General features: G+C 57.0%; 1 protein-coding gene across 2 annotated transcripts in view; it reads right to left on the bottom strand.

The window, feature by feature from the left end:
- CPAMD8 (C3 and PZP like alpha-2-macroglobulin domain containing 8) overlaps nt 1-15,285 on the bottom strand; it is a 64,592-nt gene extending 49,307 nt beyond the window's left edge. For both annotated transcript variants that reach the window (XR_006740140.1, XM_036415886.2), the window contains exons 1-9: nt 15,009-15,285; nt 10,706-10,857; nt 9,093-9,115; nt 6,045-6,207; nt 5,786-5,838; nt 4,755-4,772; nt 4,304-4,358; nt 3,186-3,299; nt 1,040-1,124 (exon numbers count right to left, since the gene is read on the bottom strand). Coding sequence is in view for 1 of the 2 variants with exons in the window: in XM_036415886.2 (XP_036271779.1) it covers nt 1,040-1,124; nt 3,186-3,299; nt 4,304-4,358; nt 4,755-4,772; nt 5,786-5,838; nt 6,045-6,207; nt 9,093-9,115; nt 10,706-10,857; nt 15,009-15,241 (896 nt within the window). In the remaining variant the exon portion in view is untranslated. The remainder of the gene's footprint in view (nt 1-1,039; nt 1,125-3,185; nt 3,300-4,303; nt 4,359-4,754; nt 4,773-5,785; nt 5,839-6,044; nt 6,208-9,092; nt 9,116-10,705; nt 10,858-15,008) is intronic.
- Nucleotides 15,286-17,964: the final 2,679 nt, after the last annotated feature.

Raw genomic sequence — 17,964 nt, forward strand, 5'->3', positions numbered from 1 at the left:
AGTCAGGACAGAGAACCTCAGGGCCCCGCAGCCTCATGTTCGACAGAAAAAGAGACCGAGGGTCAGAGAGGAACTCTGGGCCAGGATGTGGGGGACAAGCACTGGGGCTGGTGACACCACTGGAGCACGACGAGGCCTGGTCCTCGGTGCCCTAACGAGCTCAGCTGAGGACGAGGGGCTTGACTTCTCTGAGCTCCCGCCTCCCCGCCCTGAGATCGGGAATAAAACTCCCGTCTCAGGGATGTTGGTGGAATGTAATTGAATGTTCATGCCTGATGCAGAGGGGACACCTGCTTACCAGGGCATGGAGCAAAATGGGAGATTGTAGTGATTAAAAAAAAACAAACAAAAAAAAACACATGCCAGCCGAAACTGGTTTGGCTCAGTGGTAGAGCGTCAGCCTGCAGACTGAAAGGTCCCAGGTTCGATTCCGGTCAAGGGCATGTACCTTGGTTGCAGGCACATCCCCAGTAGGAGGTGGGCTAGAGGCAGCTGATTGATGTTTCTAACTTTCTATCTCTCTCTTCCTCTCTGTAAAAAATAAATAATAATAATAATAATAACAAAAGATTATTAAAAAAACAAACAAAACAATGCCAGCTACTTCAACCATTTTCTAAACTGGAGAATGTGTGAGTGTCCAGCACACTCATCCCTGGGTTTTGACCACACACGGCTCAGAGAGCAGCCTGAGGCAGGCCAGCACCTCCAGCAGGCAGCAGGGCTGGGGCGGGACAAGGGGCCTCGAAGGAGCCCCAGAAAGGGACAGTGTCTCTTGATGACCTCCGGTCAGCCCCGCACTTCAGCCTGGGTCAAAGGCCTGGCCATCAAAGGGGCAGCCCCCTCCGGAGACCACTCTCGGGCCAGCCCACAGCTGTGGGGCCGTAGAGGAGAAAGGGGAGCAGAAGCCTGGGGAAGGGCTACACCCACGGGGGAGGGGTCCAGTTGGGGAAGGGTGCCCCCTTAGGGGAGGGTGTGTTCCAAAGAGGAGGAGCATGTCCGTGGGGGCGGGCATGCCTGTGGGGGACCCCCTTCTCACCTGGCCTGCACGGTGCCCGTCTCGCAGGCATCCACATCCCGGATGTAGCGGGGCGGGTCAATAAGGAGCTCGAACTTGGGCAGCGCTGAAGGGAGAGAGCAGAGAGGAGGGAAGTGGGTGCTCCCCGCCCCAGGCTGGCCTCAGAAGAGTCCTGGGCATCAGAGGGATGGCAGCCGCCACCGCACGCTTACACTGTTAGAACCCATGCCCCCCTCTGCTGAGCACTGGCAGCTGTCTGGGGTTTGCCAGCCGCATCCATTTCCTGTCTTTGGGGGACCAGCACCCCGTTTCTCTCAGGGGTCCACGTGCTTTGAGTACAGCGAACCCCATCCCATTCCCGGGGTGTGCCAGTGGCTCCTGGACCAACTAGGGATACCCTGAGGTGCTTGTGACTGTGATTTGCCCCTATGACTCAGCCCCGGGAGGACCCAGCCACCGGGCGCCCCGTGCAGCTCACAACTCAGGGAGGAGGGACCGATACCCGGGAGCCGCAAAGGAAACTCGGTCCCACCAGCTTGTTACGTGAACCAAGCCGAGCTGATAAATGTCTTTTCTTTGGCCCTCGCTGGTGTGCTCAGTGGTTAGTGTCTGTCTGTGCACTGAAGAGTCACAGGTTCAATTCTCAGTCAAGGGCACATACCAGGGTTGTAGGTTTAATACCCCCAGCCCCCACCCCGGGCATGCTGGGGCATGTGAGGGAGGCAATCAATTAATGTGTCTCTCTCACATCAATGTCTCTCTCTCTCTCTCTCCCTCCCTCCCTCCGTCCCTTCTCCTTTCCACTCCCTCTAAAAATCAATGGAGAAAATATCCTCCAGTGAGGCTTCACAAAAATAAAAATAAAATAAATTCCTTTTCTATTGCTTCCTGAATATTCACTAGGGTTCTGTTGCTTATAACCCACACCCTGACCTCTATGGCTTTCCTTCCAGGATCTTCCTTGTTTAAAAAAAATATGTTTATATTGATGTTAGAAGGAGGAAGTGAGAGGGAGGGAGACAGAGAACATCGATGAGAGACATCCATCAGCTGCCTCCTGTATGCTCCCACTGGGGACTGGGCCTGCAACTCGGGCATGCACCCTGACCGGGAATGGAACTGGGGACCTCTTGGTTCATGGGTCAATGCTCAACCACTGAGCCACACCAGCTAGACCAGGAGCTTCCTCTTAAAAGGAGAAGCCCTGGACCATGTAGGGGAGATGTTAGCACAGAACCAGAGTAACTGGCTCGGGCATGTTCACTCCCTAGCTCTTGTCACTTGAGCACTTTCCTTAATGGCTCTCTCGGCCTCAGTTTCCCCACCTGTAAAGTGGAGATGCCTCACAGGGTCAGCACAAGGATAAAATAACCGGAGGAAAAGACGGGCTTAAAAGGGAAGGAAATTCTGACACATGCTACAATGTGGATGAACTTGAGGACACTCTGAGAGAAAGAGCTGGACCCAACCAGACAAATACAGTGTGATCCCACGTTCAGGTCCCTGGGGGGAGTCAGATTCACGGAGACAGAAAGCAGATGGGCAGGCTGGGGGGGGGGGGGCGCGGGGGGGAGAGAAGGGGGTGTGTGCCAGGCTTGGGGAGGGGAAATAGGGAGTTAGTGTTAATGGGGCAGAGTTTCAGTCTGGGAAGATAAGAAAAGGACTGGAGATGGATGGTGGTGCTATTTGCACAACAATGCAAACGTAGTTAATGCCACTGAGTTGTCCACTTTTTAGAAATGGTTCAGATGGTAATTTCATGTTTCTTATATTTTACCACTATTTTTTAGAAAAGGCCTAACAGCTGGCTAGTGTTGCTCAGTGGTTGAGGATCAGACCCGTGCACCAAGGGGTTGCTGGTTCGATTACTGAGCAAGGCACATGCTCAGGTGCAGGCTCGGTCCCCAGGAAGGGGTGTACAGGAGGCAGCTAGGGGATGGACATTTTTCTCATTGGTGTTTCTATCTCTTCCTCCCTTCTCTCTCTCCCTTCCTCTCTCTCTAAAAATAAATAAAAACATATTTTTTAAAAAGAAACTAAAAACATGACAAAGGCCAGCAGACCCAACCCTCGATGCACGGGTCTCCTGCCGTCCTCCCCTCACCGTCAGTGTCATCCCTGATCAGCGGTTTCTCCCAGATCTGAAGTCCTAGGACCCGAGGCTTACCATACTTCTGAACTTCAAAGGACCTGTTGTACACGTGGCCTTGCATTTCAACAAAAATGAGCCATTCTCCCAGCACCGGCTGGTCGGACAGGGGGAACGTCATGTTGGTGATGCCTGTATCGAGAGAGACACCCCGAATCCTGGGGCAGGTGTGTGTGCAGAGAGCTGGCTGGGCCGGGGGAGGGGGGGGGGTCAAGGTAGAGGCACGCTGGGGACCCTGTGCCTCCCCCCACCCCAAGGAGCCCCTGGGGAAGCCAGAGGGGGTGTGAGGCTGGGGGGGGTGCGTCCCCCAGCAGGATAACCACCCTGACAGCTGGGAGAGCAGGGAGACTGCATCTTGGACTCCTGGGTGAGCCCTGCCACCGAGGCGAGGGACAGGCCGGGAGCTGGGGGAGCCAGGAGCAGCCCGCCCAGCTCTCCTCTCTGCTCCCACGAGGCGTTCCTCTGGCGAGGAGCTTGCATGCACCCTGTCCCTGCTCTGCAGCCCTCAGAACCGGGAAGGGTGGACGTGGGGAGCAGTCAAGGGCCGCCCAGGGGGCTTGGAGGCATGGCACCACGCCAACCACTGAGGCCCGCGCCTGCTGGAGGCCCCGCTCTCCACGCCTGGCTCAGAGGCTCCTGGAGCCCCGAAGCCCCGAAGGACTCCAGGTCGGTCACGCGTGCACATTTCCCGGCTGAGGTAGCCCCCCCAAATGTCACCTATCACCTCCCCTGTCTCGGGGTTCCACCTCCCTTAGGGTCAGAGCTAAAAGGGAGAGGTCAGTTGTCATCGAGAAAGGAAAAGAATGCCAGCTTCTGAGCTACAGCAGAGCCTCTGACCCCTAGTTTGAGAAAAGACACTTGGTGCTGGGTGGGTGCTGGGTGGGTGCTGAGTGGGGGGTGATGGGTGGGAGGCCTTCAGTGGGAGGAAGGTTGGGGTGCTGACAAATGAGGCCCCGATGTCCCAGAAAGGTGCCCAGTTACTGGCAGGTGTGCCCGCCGGATCCCGGTTCAGAGGAGCATGGGCGGAGGGTCCTGGGCAGCCCACGTGCTGCTTCCCTGAAGCATTACCGCATCTGCCACCCTGAGCTGCAGCCAAAGCCCAGAAGAAGGAAGGGGCGGGGCGGGAGGGGACTCACCACAGCAGACCGGCTCCAGGTGCCTCCACTCCATCATCCTCGAGCCCCGGGGATCCTGCGGGGCACACAGGAGCTCAGGCCGCGGGCACGTGCCCCTCCGGCCCCCTCTCCGGGCAGGACAGCACGAGGGCAGGCCCCGTGTTACCCATCACACGGGAGCAAAGCCGAGAGAGTGGGGGACACAGAGGGCCTTGTCCGAGGACAAGGGGGTGGCAGGGGACGGGCGGGCCTGTCTCGCCATTCAGGGGCGACCGTTTAGGAATGTGGGTGCAATCTACCAAGAGACAGTGGGACACACGATGGCCTGCCCCACAGTGGACCCAGGGACCAGGGTTAACCGAGGTCCCCTCCGTGCATGGCACTGGGCAGGCGGGAAGCGGTGGGTGGGCAGTGGGTGCAGACAGACCAGGCTAACCAGGCCGAGTCCAGCCGGGCAGGGCAGGCCACTCACCAGGATGTAGGCTTCCAGCTGCAACACAGACAGAGGGAGGCAGTGAGCTACACCCCCCCCCCCCAAACCCCAGCCCTCCGTGCACGTTTTGTCTTCGTCCACGCGTGGCCTGGTCCCCGAGGCACCCACAGCTGCTGTCATGGGTTGAACGGCGCCTCCCACCACACCAAATTCCTAGGTGGACAGCCTAGCCTCTGGTTCCTCGGAATGACTGCACTTCACAGAGATAGCGGTACTTCATAGAGATAACCCGCTTACGATGAGGTGGTTGGAATAGGGCCCCGTCAAATAGGGTGGTGTCCTTATAAGAAAGGGTGATTTACCCTGGCCTGGTGTGGCTCAGCCGTTGAGCACTGACCCAGGAACCAAGAGGTCACTGGTTCGATTCCCGGTCAGGTCAGAATACATGCCCAGGTTTCGGGCTTGATCCCCCAGTAGGGGGAGTGCAGGAAGCAGCTGATCGATGCTCTCATCGATGTTTCTCTCTATCACTCTCCCTTCCTCTCTCTCTAAAGATCAATAAAAACATGTTAGAAGAAGAAGGAGGAGGAGAAGGAGAAGGAGGAGGGGAAGGAGGAGGGGAAGAAGGAGGAAAAGGGCACCCACCAGCGTCCTTTTTTTAATATAGATTTTTATTGATTTCAGAGAGGAAGGGAGAGGGCGAGAGAGCTAGAAGCATCAATGATGAGAGAGAATCATCGATCAGCTGCCTCCCGCACACCCTCACCAGGGATCCAGCCCACAACCCAGGCATGTGCCCTTGACCAGAATCGAGCCTGGGGCCCTTCAGTCCGCGGGCCGATGCTCTATCCACTGAGCCACACCAGCAAAGGGCCCCTCCAGCATTCTCCCCCGCTCCTGTCCCACAGACCTCCCCGGGGCCTCCCAGGAGAAGTGGAGGCCCGGGGAGGGGCTGGAATTGGGGGTGAAGATGGTAAGAGGACAGAGGAGAAAGGCTAGTTGCTGCCGGTGGCCCCGGCCAGGGTGTCTCAGCGGGTGGTCCGGGCTCACGGTTTAGAAGCAAATCTCACCTTCTCACTGATGGGCCTCAGGTCTGGGGTGACGGTGAAGACGCTGATGAGCACTGGGAGAAAGCAGAGAGACGTGTAGCAGCTCCAGGCCACGGCCAGCCCTCCCCCCACCCCCGCCCGCCCCGGCGCCCCCCGCCCCGGCGCCCCCCGCCCCTGCGCCCCCCGCCCCTGCGCCCCCCGTCCCCGGGCCCCCCACCCCCGCCCGCCCCGGCGCCCCCCAACCCCGCCCGCCCCGGCGCCCCCCACCCCCGGCGCCCACCTCGGTGCCGGGGCCTGTACACCGGCTTGTCGGTCTGGATGAACACGGAGGCTCCCCGGGCATCCAGGGTCACGGAGGTCTGGTTGTGGAAGAGGGGGCCCTCCTCCTGCCGGCTCCGGCCCCACACCTTCAGGAGGGCCTGGCCCCGGAGCCCCGGGGGCACCTGCGTGCAGAGCGTGGAGCATTGGGAACGGGGGGCACTCTGGAAGGGACCTCGGTGCTGGGAAAGCCACGGGGAGGCCTAGGGTGGGGGTGTCGCCTGTGGTGACCGTGCCCCCCAGAGGACGCTTGGCAGTTCATGGAGGCATTTTTTGGGTGTCACAGGTGGAGGTAGGGCATCTAGAGACTTCCAAAAGGGTCCTGGATCCATCGCAGTTAGAGAAGCTCCGGGTGAGCATTTCTCAGCTTGGGTTAGCGGTGGGGGAGGATTCTGTGGCCCCCACCCTCACCCCCACCCCAGAGGACACTGGCCGAGTCTGGAGACATTTCTAGTTGCCATAACTGAGGGTGCTACTGGCCCCTAGTGGGTTAAGACCCACTGGCTCCTCTCCCAGAATTCCACAGGCCTTCACCGGTCTCCCTGCAAACCCACAGCACGTACCCTGGGAAAAGCGCCTCCTGGTGTGCGGTGGTAGGGGCCGCACATGACCTTAGCCCTGACCGGGGCTGCCCTATGTCCCGGAGCAGCAAACTGCTGCCATCTGGGGCCGGTTTGCTCTCTGGGGCCGGGAGGTTCTGGGCACCTGGAGTGTTGATGTGCGGTTATATTTTCTTTCTAATAAATGTTAAAAGCCAGGCTAGTGTCAATGCCCTCGATGCCAGGAGCAACCGCCCCACCGCCGCTGTGACACCCATAAATGCCTCCAGTCATTGCCACGTGTAAGCTTCCCTCCGGAGAAAGGCTCCCGAGAAGGAGCGGATGTAACCGACCTCCGACCTCCGACCTCCGTGCCACAGCGCGAATGACACACCCGCCCACCTCAGACTGCATTCTGATCACTGGCATGGGGCCCATTACAACTAAGAATGACTCTCAATCATAACCATTACTACTTGTCTCATTTTCGATTCTTATAAGTATATTTCCAGTAGGACATGATCTCACTCATCTCGGAAAAATGGTGAACAACACAGACTGAGGAACAAGAACAGACCCAGAGATAAGGAGCCATGGGTCAGACTGTCGGACCTCAGAGGGAGGGTGGGGATAAAAGGGAGAGGTAAACCAAAGTACTTGTGTGCACACATATGAGCCTAGCCAGTGGTCAAGGCCAATAGGGGGTTGGGGACATGAGTGGGGAAGGGTGGGGGGTGGGAATGGGAGGGTGAGGACAAATACCTTAATAAAGAAATTTTTAAAAAGTTAAATAAAATAAATAAAAATTATAACAACAACAAAAAAGAACGACTCTCAAATTAGTCCATTCATTCAGGGACTTCTCTGAGCATCTGATAACAGTTAAGGACTAGCTAACTCAGTCAACGCCTACAATTTCAGGGCTTACAAACCCCTAGAAATCTTACCTATGGTGTCGTTTGGTATGTAAAATAATTTGTAAATAACAATAGTCAATGCCAACAAGGCTGTGGGAAATTTAGTCTCTAATGTATGGTGAGCGGTGCTGTGGACGGGCAATGCTGTATCTTCTACCACCAGGCCAGGTAGCTCAGGTGGTTAGAGCATCACCCCAATGCACAAAGGTTGCAGGTTCGATTCCCAGTCAGGACACATACAAGAAGCAACCAGTGCATACATGGGTGGGACCACAAACTGATGTTTCTCTCTCTTCCTTCCTCTCTCTCTCTAAGTTCAATCAATCAATCAATCAATCAATCGTTTAAAAAACTAAAATAAAACAAAGCAGGACCGAGCAAGAGGCCTAGATCCAGACAAGTAACTCCTTTTCAGAGTGTTTAGCCAAAAGCAGAAATCTGCGCGCGGATAACAGCTTTACACACAAAGATGCTGGCAACCTTTGGATTACAGTATCAAAACCCTAAAAGCGATTTTTAAAAATCTAAATATGTACAAGGCGAGAGCTTTGTAAATTACTACAGTTGACCTTTGAACACTGGAATTGCAGATTTTTTTCAATAAATATTGGCCTTTCATATCTGTAGGTTTTGCATCTGTGAATTCAGCCAACCACTGGGTGAAAACGGAATTTTTGATCTGGGGTTGGGAATCCACGGATGCAAAAGGTTGACTGACTGTATGCATTATTCTATGCCATATATATATGCCCAGAGACCGGAATGGCAGAACGACCAAAACGACCAGTAGCTCTGATGTGCACTGTGACAGCCAACCAGCAGGATCAGGCCCGATCGGCCCCACCCTCCCACCCCGATCTAGATTGGGGCTGGCTGGCCAACCACCTGAAGCCCTTCCCCCCAGCCAGCCCGGCCTGACGGGCTTCCATTGGGGCAGGCCGCTGGACCCCACCCCTGCATTAATTAGTGCACCATGCCTCTAGTTTTATCTAAAGGACCGTAGCACCCTCAGATTCTGGTATCTGGGGGAAGTTCTGGAACCAATTCTTTTTGAATACCGAGGGAATGACTGTAGTTAAGTTTTGGGGAAGTCAAAAGTTATACACGGATTTTCCACTGCACTGGGGAGAGGGGGGTGGTGGTGGCATTGATAACTCCCTCATTGTTCAAGGATCAACTATACATAAAAGGGATGCAGTAAGATGCTGTTTACAACAGGATGCAGAATATAATTACAGAGACTTTGAAACATGGAAGTATGTTTGTACAATGTGTTTAGAGAAAACAGCAGGAAACACTATGGTGTATGCCCTTTAATTGCAACCATGAAAAAAAATGTGCCCACGTGGAAAAGGATTTGCAGGAAAAGTGAAAAAGTGAGAAGTATAGGGTGGGGATTATGGGTGACTTCTCTTTTTCTAAAATTTTTCCTCATCCATCATTGTTTTTCTCAGTGATTTTTCTCAAAACACATACAACATTTCTTGTCCCATCCAATTCGATTCTTTATTTCCAAGGCGGGGGTTTATGATTTTTTAAAAGCTCATAGCTTACCTTGAGTTTGACTGTCCCTTTATCTAAAAAATGGAAATAAAACGAACACGGTTAAACCAGAAGCTGTGTTTTCCTGCCCAAGCTCCCCGGCCTGCAGCCTTACAAACAGGGGTTTCTCACACCAGAGGGATTTTCTGTGAACAAGCATATACCCTGGATCACACTGGGCTGGCTGGGCTGGGCTGGGCTGGGCTTGCCAAACTGGCGAGAGTTGAAGGCCGGAGGGGATGGACAAAGCTGAGCTATTCAGGGGAAAGTTGGCCGGCCTGCATACTTGATTCACTTCACCCCTGGCCTCTGCCCAAGGTAAGCTGTGAGGGGAGCAAAGAGAAACTCCGGGGAAGAGGAACAGGAGAAAGAAGAAGAGACGGAGGTTCCCAGTGGACCTTGCTCGGATGAATCTGACTGGTCTCCCATCGCCTCTCTCCTCTACCCAAACGAAGCCATTTGCTCTCAGGACTTACTGGCCTTCAGGGCTTATTTAGACATCTACTGTTTCTGCCTCCGAGAATGAATCCCCTACCCCCACCCCCATTCCAACCGGTCCTTGCTAGCCAAACCCTGATTTCCTTGTAGGAACCACCGGACCAGCTCCCAGCCCATGTCATTTGGTGGAGCTCTGTGCAAATCTCTGTCCTTCTCACAGGGATGGGCTCAGGGTTGAGCACATGATGGCCCAGGATAGGCCAACCGGCACAGGCCATGCCCCTGGCCACAGGAACTGGGTCTGAGTTGAGTCTACGACCCAAGATGCACCACTCAGAGGGAATCCTGGGAACCCCACCACCTCTTCCTCTGAGGAGGCAGGGGCCCACCCGGGAGTGTGGCCGGGAGATGGCCAGTAATGTCCATGGACGCTTCTAGTTCTGAGAGGCCCTAAACCTCTGTCACTGAAGCCAACCTGAGCTGGTTTGGGGCTGGCCAGGGAGAGGAATAGGGGCTCCCTGCACTCCTCCTGCTCACCCAACCCCTTCTCCTACTTTCCATCCCTGGTCGGCCTCCCCATGTCCCCCCGGAGGACGGGGGCTGCCCCACTAGAGTCCCAGCCCATCTGTCTCTGCGGCTGCGTCATGCCCATGCTCCGTGTGAGGAACGAGTCGCCTGCCCGACCAGCCTGGGGGCCCCTGAGGCAGGGCCGGGAGGCCCGCACTGTGCTCTCTGCAGTTTACCGAGGCAACTGGGAAAAGCTGGCCAGGGGCCTAAGCTCCATCAGGTTGTGAGCCCCAGTCTGGGTCCAGCACCACACGGGGGTGAGGTGGGGGGAGGGGGTCAAAGCTCAGAAAAAGGTCTGCTGTGGCCCCCATCCCACCTCTGGCCCCCATCCCACCTCTTGAGGCATGAAAGTGTGCCTGACTCCATCCATATCTGCACCCACAGGACCTGGACTCGGATTTCCCATTCTGGGCAGGCGGCTGCCCCTCTGGGGCCTTACTCTCTTCGTCTGAGAAATGGGGAGAACTCACCCTGCCCTCCCTCCCTCCCTGCCAGGGCTCCAGGGAGGTGGGATGGGAGGAAGCAAAGCAATGTCCACCCTGCCCAAGCCCTGAAGGCCAGCAAATGGCTCCCCTGTGCAAAGGAAGAGGAAGCCGCCATCAGACACCCCAGAGACCTACCCAGGATGGCTCCCTGGCTCCACGCCACCGCCTCGCCCTGGGCCACCAGCTGAGCCTGGACCGTGACTTCCCCCGGGGAGTTAAAGATGGTCACGCTGACGACTTCCTCCACACCCGAGCGGAAGACGGAGGGCGCCGTGATCAAATAGCCCCTGCGGGAGAGGAGAGCCGTGGTGAAGGCCAAGGGCTGTCTGACCCACCCCTGGCCTCACTGCCACCCCGGCAGGATCAGGGTGCACCCCAGGCTGACTCCCACCTGTTCCTGGCCATCCCCAGAGAGCACGGCCACTTGATGCTTCTGCATTCCCCTCAAACTGTGAGCTCCTGAAAACCATGGTCCGGCCTGGTCACCTTGGTCGCCCTCGTTGGGTAAGAATCTGGCCTCTCTGAATCTGCCCAGTGCCACACACTCCATCGATCTCTGCGTTCTGGCCTCTGGCCTTTCCTCCGCCATCGGACACTCGCACGTGCCACACGCACAGTCTGAAGTACCCTTCCTGCAGCAAATGGGCAGGACTCGACTTCCTCCTCACAGCCACTTTGGGAGAAGTGTGAGCCTCTCCCATTTACAGAATCAGAAATCAAGTCCTGGAGCGGCCGAGTCACGTGCCCGGATCGGTGAGGCACCAGGATTTGAACCCACACAGTCAGGCTCCGGAACCCAGCGGAAAGAAGCAAGGAGCCTCCCACAGAATTGATTTTTAAGAACGAACCCCTAAAGCCAAACTGAGAACGACCCAACACAGGAAAAGCTTCTTGCACAATGGAATCAACACATCTCTCTCTTTTTAAAGATCCTCAGCTTGACACTCCTGACAGGAGAGCTGATCTGGCAGCAGGAGAAAGAGCGTGCACCAGATCACACAGCCAGAGAGGAGAGGGCCCTGGGTGCCCTCATGGCCTGAGTCCCAGGCCTCCCCACCCGCGCTCCTGCCTCCTCATATTCTGCAGTTTTCCCCTGGAAATCACAAAGGTCGTCCATAACCGCGGGGCCTGTTCACAAGGCAACAACAAGTGCCAAGAGCACCAGCACCAAAGACAGCACAACTCCAACTGAGCAGAACTATGGACACGAGAAAGAAACAGGCAAAAGGGGAAACTCTGGGCTAGGCATTTCCCAAAATCCCCTCTGAGACAACCCGACACCCACATGCAAAAAGATGAATTCAATGTGGGTCAGACGCTAAATGTAAAACTATAAAAGCACTAGAAGAAAACATAGGAGAAAGGCTCTGTGAACTTGTGTTAGGCAAAGATTCCATGAATAAGATACTAAAAGTACAATCCCAATGCATCAAAGAAAGCACTGATAAACTGGACTTCATTACAACTTCATGAAAAGTTTGGCACAGGGGTTCCTGCAGCACCAGCCCCAGGAGACCCCTGTGCTCTGTCTGGCTCAAATAACAACCAGAGTTCACGCACCCTGAACTCCTACTTGTACTGTCCCACTGCAGGACTGACCACAGCCTGCAGGGGTCTCGGGGACTTACCCTCTACTATGTGACTCCAGCACTAATGAGAGTGGCCAGAGACCCTAACTGTGATGGTGCACTGGCCAGATCCAGCAGTGACTGAAGTAGTGACCATGGGGTCCCATATTCCGTCCGACTCCAGCACCAACAAGCGCCTGCCAGCTGGGTTCCTGAGGGCAGTGCTTGGCTCCAGCCATGCACAGAGCGTGCGTTGTAACTGTACCTTTGGAGCATGCAATGACCCTGGGTTTCATGGATGTCCAGATCCAGCACTGACCTGAATGTGTACTGACCACGGATCGTACGTATTCCTTCCAACCCCAGCCCTCCGCAGAGTGCGCAGTGATGCCGGGAATGGACATGTACCATCTCGCGCAGGAAGATCCTTGCTTCGTATGTGATGTGTAGTGTCTGGCTCCCGCACCGACAAGAGGGTGCCAAGACCCTGAGCTCACCCTAACCGGTTTGGCTCAGTGAATAGAGCGTCGGCCTATGGACTGAAGGGTCCCAGGTTCAATTCTGGCCAAGGGCAAGTAAGTACCTTGGTTTGCAGGCACATCCCCAGTAGGGAGTGTGCAGGAGGCAGCTGATGGATGTTTCTAACTCTCTATCCTTCTCCCTTCCTCTCTGTAAAAAAAAAAAAAAAAAAAAAAAAAGGCGCTGAGCTCCCTGTGCGGGGCTGGGTGCAGAGTGCACGCAATGATCCAGGGCACACAGTCCCCGGAGGCCACCCACGGAAGGCCACCACCTAACACTGACTCAGGCGCAGGGACCCTGAACTCCTGTGGGTCCTGTCTCGCTGCTGCCCTGGAATGTGGCCTCGTTTAGGACAGAGTCTTTCCGTCCAGCTCCCGGCTGAGCCCTGTGCTGGGTGTGGAGGAGCATCTGGGAAATACACAATCTGCATGTTTGTCTTCCTCGGTTGCCTTCAGAGCCCTCATCCAGATCTGGGTTCGCGTCTGCCCCCAAAGGCCCCGCGGACCCAATGGGACCTGGTGCAAGTCCCTGTGTGCCAGGAGCCGCGGCTGGAGGTGTGCTCACCAGCCGATCACTGTGGGCCCTGGCATTGGAGCCCACACTGGCCTCTCACTCTTTAGTCCAGGAAAAGGTGGTGCTTGGTAAAGTGTCACTGATTTGAATGAGGCGTGTGGCCCGCTGGCCGCGAGTTTGACATGTTTGGGTAGACCGTGTTGGCCTTGCAGATCCATGCTGCTATTCTGGGGCTAGAGATTTCTAAAAAAAAAAAAAAAAAAAAAAAAAGCCAACAACATGGGACAGGATCCGAGGCTTTTCCTAAAACACGATCACCCTTCAGGACAGTGGGCAGAAGCCTGGAGGCCAGCTAATCTTGAACCCCAAGTCAGTAGTAACCCCAGCATGGGGGTTCTGTCTCACTCAACAGCGGTAAGATCCCAAGGAGCCAAACACTGTCTCAAACTCTTCAGCAAAGGAGCTCTGGACTTGGTCCTTCTGAGGCAGGGCTCTCTCTCTCTCTTTTTTTTTTTTTTTTTTTTTTTTTTTTTTAATATATTTTATTGATTTTTCACAGAGAGGAAGAGAGAGGGACAGAGAGTTAGAAACATCGATGAGAGAATCATCGCTCAGCTGCCTCTTGCACACCCCCTACTGGGAATGTGCCCGCAACCAAGGTACATGCCCTTGACCGAAATCGAACCCGGGACCCTTCAGTCGCAGGCTGACGCCCTATCCACTGAGCCAAACCGGTCCTGGCTGAGGCAGGTCTCTCTTTAGGGCTGTGTCATGCTGTGTGTTGGGGGCCGATCTGTACGCAGCAGCATCCCTAGACCTTTCAACAGTATCCCTAGCCCCTACCCAGGAGGTTCCAGCAGCACTGGGGGTGCCAACCCCAAAATGCCCCTGGACAATGCTGAATGACCCCAAGGGGGCCCAGATCGCCCTCTGGCTGAGATATGATATTTAAAAGGTGTCCATCAGCACAAAAGTGTGCGGGATTCCAACTTCACAAGGTCCAGGGGAGGAAATCCCATGCTCCAAGCACAGCGTGCCCTCTTACTTTTCAAACTGTGATCTCAAACTGTGCCTTCCCCACCCCCTGGGCCCCCTGAGACCTGATTCTGGGACCTCCTGAGGGAAGGCTGCTTGCAAAGCACCTCAGAAAGGCCCAGCCGGACCCAACGGCTGAGCTGGGGCAGCTGGAGGCAGCCCCCTGAACCCACAGCCTTGCAGGGCTCCCCGAAGCTGGCAGGTCTGGAAACACTCCCTGCGGAGCCAGCTGCTGCGAACGTCTCCGGGCTCACCTCCTCCGGGTGTCAGCCCCAGAAGCTCGGTGAGTGAACTCCAGGAAAAATGTGGAAGCCAAACAAATACTCCCTCCCCCACCACCACGCCCTGCCCAGGAAAACGAACTTTCTCCCACTTCTCAGCCAAAACCCAACCAACCTCTCACCTTCCTGCCAGGGGCAGCCTGAAATCGCCACCCCAGACGACAGCCGCGGGCACCCAAAGGGGAGCAGTGAGGTGGGTGGGCTTGCACCCCAACTCTGGGGCGCCCCTGTACCCCCGGGGGGCCACTCCTGAAGTCTCAGGGGGCCTCCTTTCCCAGCCGGACCCGTAAGAATTGGGGGACGGGAGGCTAGGTCCCACTAGCGCGGGGCTGTGTGGCCCTGGCCGGGTCGCTATAATTCTCTGAGCCCATCTGAGACCCCCGCCCGGGAAGGTGGCCAGCCCCCCTGTGCCCGGCCAGCCCCCTTCCCCAGTGCCCGGCCAACCCCCTGTGCCCGACCAGCCCCCGTGTGCCCGGCCAACCCCCTGTGCCCCGCCAGCCCCCCTGAGCCCGGGGTACTCACGGGGCTGGGGGGCGGGCGGCGAGCGCACTGTCCCTCGGCGACAGGAGCAGCAGGAGCCAGAGCAGCGGAACGATCAGGGCGCCCCGCATTTTGGGGCTCCGCGGAGACCCCGCACCCGGGGAGGGGGCCGGGACGGGGTTGGACCCAAGCCAGGGTCCGAGCGACCCTGCCCCCGCGGCGCCGTCGGGGACCCTTTGTTCGCAACCCCCGCGCCGCCGTGCGCCCGGCGCCATGCGCCCTCTCCGCGCCCGGCCAGGCTGGGCAGCGGGACCGGCCCCCCGCCCGGCCCGGCCCCCGCGCCCCGCCCCCGCCCCGCCCCTGAGCTCATCCCCTCCACCGGCTCCCCCACCGCCTCCCGGGGCCCGCCCCTGGCCCGGATGCACCCCCAGACCCGGCCCAGACCCTCCCCCTCCCCTCCGCAACGGTCCCCCCATTCCTCCTCCCCAGCCTGGCCCAAGATCCTCCCCCCCAAACCCACCCCCTCTTTGGACTGTTCCCCCATCCACCCTGCCGGGCCGGTGGACCCGTCCCCGCCCCTGCACAGGGTGCTGCGTCTCGGTGCCCTGGTCATCCCCCACTCTGCTGGGCCCGCCGTGTCCTCCCAAACTCCCCCTTTCCCCACTCCCTCCATCCCCACCAGGAGGATGAGGAGCAGAGTCCTTGGAGAAGCTAAGGCTGGCTGCAGGGCCCGCCTTCAGACCCAGGCCCCTGGCTGCCTGTCCTCACGGCTGCCAGGCCCCTCCCTCCTCAGTCTGCTTTCCCCTCTGCACACAGCAGGGGTGGGCCAGCACCCCTTCCTCTGAGGGCAGGGTGTCCCCTCCTGCCCCTCCCAGTGTCGCCCGCTCAAAGGTGGTCCCTCTGGTGGGGAACCGCCTTTCATGTTCCAGTCCTCTCCCCACTCCCTCCAGGATGGCCCACCCCAGCTGGCCTGAGGCCTCTTTAGTGTTTAAGGGGACCAAGGTCAAACTTGGGGCTGCCCCGAGGCTGCCTTGAGGGCCCAGCCTCGTTCACCCTAGTTCCTCCTGCACCCTGCGCTGACCCCACTGCCTGCCTTGGTCCTTGGTTCAAATTCACCCCTCCGCCCTCCTTCGGCGCCTGCCTGCCCGACTCCTGCTCTTTCCCAGAAGCCTCTCTGCTCCCAGGCCCGGTGGGCTCTCCAGGCAGCCTCCTCCCCCTGGCTCCTCTACAGGCTTTGGACCAAGCCCTGGGCTGGCAGTGGGGACCTCGGGACGCACGGCATCTGCCATAGGGATGATGGCGGGGGCAGTGCAGGGGCCGGCCTGGATGAGGGACTAGCAGGGGCAGTGGCAGTGCTGAGACCAGAAGAGGTGCCAGCCTACAAACACAGTCCACACGGCCACCAGCCGGGGTCCTCTGGTCGAACCCTCATAGCACACGTCAGCCAGCCCCTCCAGGGACCCCCAAACCAGAGGGGAAACAGGGCGTGCCTGTGTGCAGGAGGAGCAGCTGTGGGGTGTGACGCCTGCTGCCTGGGAGGACACAGCTACCCTGTCACTTGGGGAGCAGCCAGTGACATTAATGAAGTTAAAGCATCATGTGACCTCTGACTTCGCTGACAGGAAAAGGCTGTGACCAAGGTGCCTCAGCCAAGCAGCTACCTCGTTAGGGCCAGTGAATAACCAGAAGCAGCCAGTATGACCATCCCTGGGACAAGGGACAAACAGATGAAGGGGTGCCTTGGGTGAGCCCACAAGGCAGGGGAGGGAAGTGAGGGGCAGAGAGACGGGAAGGGGGTGGACAGAAACATGGAGAAGCGTGCAGGGGGGTAATTGCAACAAGACCCAAGGGCTTTTACCCCCTGTGGTCTGGGAGCAGGGCCAGGTGCTGAGGGGGGGGGGGGCTGTCCTCACACAGGGGGGCTCTCTGCCCCCTTTGTCCCCCAGGACCCAGCAAGTGAGGACTAGAGCTGCTGACTCCATGGAGGAGCAGAGGCCTCTGCGCACAGCCCGTGAAAGCCCACTCCCAGGGCTTTGAGAGAGGCTCCTCCTCTGGCCTTATCGGATCTCAGCAAAGAGCACAACAGGGCCATGTCTTCCCAAGGACCTCAGGGTGTCCAGAAAAGAGCAACAGCCAGCAGGGACTGTTGCTGGGGAGAAGGAGGCAAAAGCTGCTGAGAATCTCCAGGAGCGGGAAAGCGCCTCCGGGCCGCCTTCACAGATGGAGAGAAATCCAGGCGGACGGCCCAGCACTCTCCCTGGTGCACATGGAGAGGAACAGGCATTCGCCCTTCTCACAATGGATGTAATGTGTTGGTGCGTGCGTGTGTGTGTGTGTGTGTGTGCACGTGAGTGTATACACCATACACGTGTTCTTGGTCCAGTAGAAGCCTGGGAAGAAGAGCACAGGATGAAATTTGCTGTAACAGCTGAAACCAGTTTGGCTCAGTGGATAGAGAATCCGCCTGCGGACTGAAAGGTCCTGGGTTCGATTCCGGTCAAGGGCATGTACCTTGGTTGCGGGTACATCCGCAGTAGGGGGTGTGCAAGAGGCAGCTGATGGATGATTCTCTCTCATCGATGTTTCTAACTCTCTATCCCTCTGTCTTCCTCTCTATAAAAAAAATCAATAAAAATATATTTTTAAAAAGAAAGAAATTTGCTGTAACAAATTACCATAAGTTTGAAAGCTTAAACCCGTGGTCAGCAAACTACGGCTTGTGAGCCACATGCGGCTCTTTGGCCCCTTGAGTGTGGCTCTTCCACAAAATACCACGGCCTGGGTGAGTCTATTTTGAAGAAGTGGCTTTAGAAGAAGTTTAAGTTTAAAAAACTTGGCTCTCAAAAGAAATTTCAATCCTTGTCCTATTGATATTTGGCTCTGCTGACTCATGAGTTTGCCGGCCACTGCCTTAGGCTGCCACGGGGCCCCCGCTGTTTGTTCACTGGAGGCTCCATGGGATGAGAGCAGGGGCCAGCTCTGATGGCCCAAGGACCAG

Source organism: Pipistrellus kuhlii, unplaced genomic scaffold, assembly GCF_014108245.1.
Source record: "Pipistrellus kuhlii isolate mPipKuh1 unplaced genomic scaffold, mPipKuh1.p scaffold_m20_p_52, whole genome shotgun sequence".
Taxonomy (NCBI): domain Eukaryota; kingdom Metazoa; phylum Chordata; class Mammalia; order Chiroptera; family Vespertilionidae; genus Pipistrellus; species Pipistrellus kuhlii.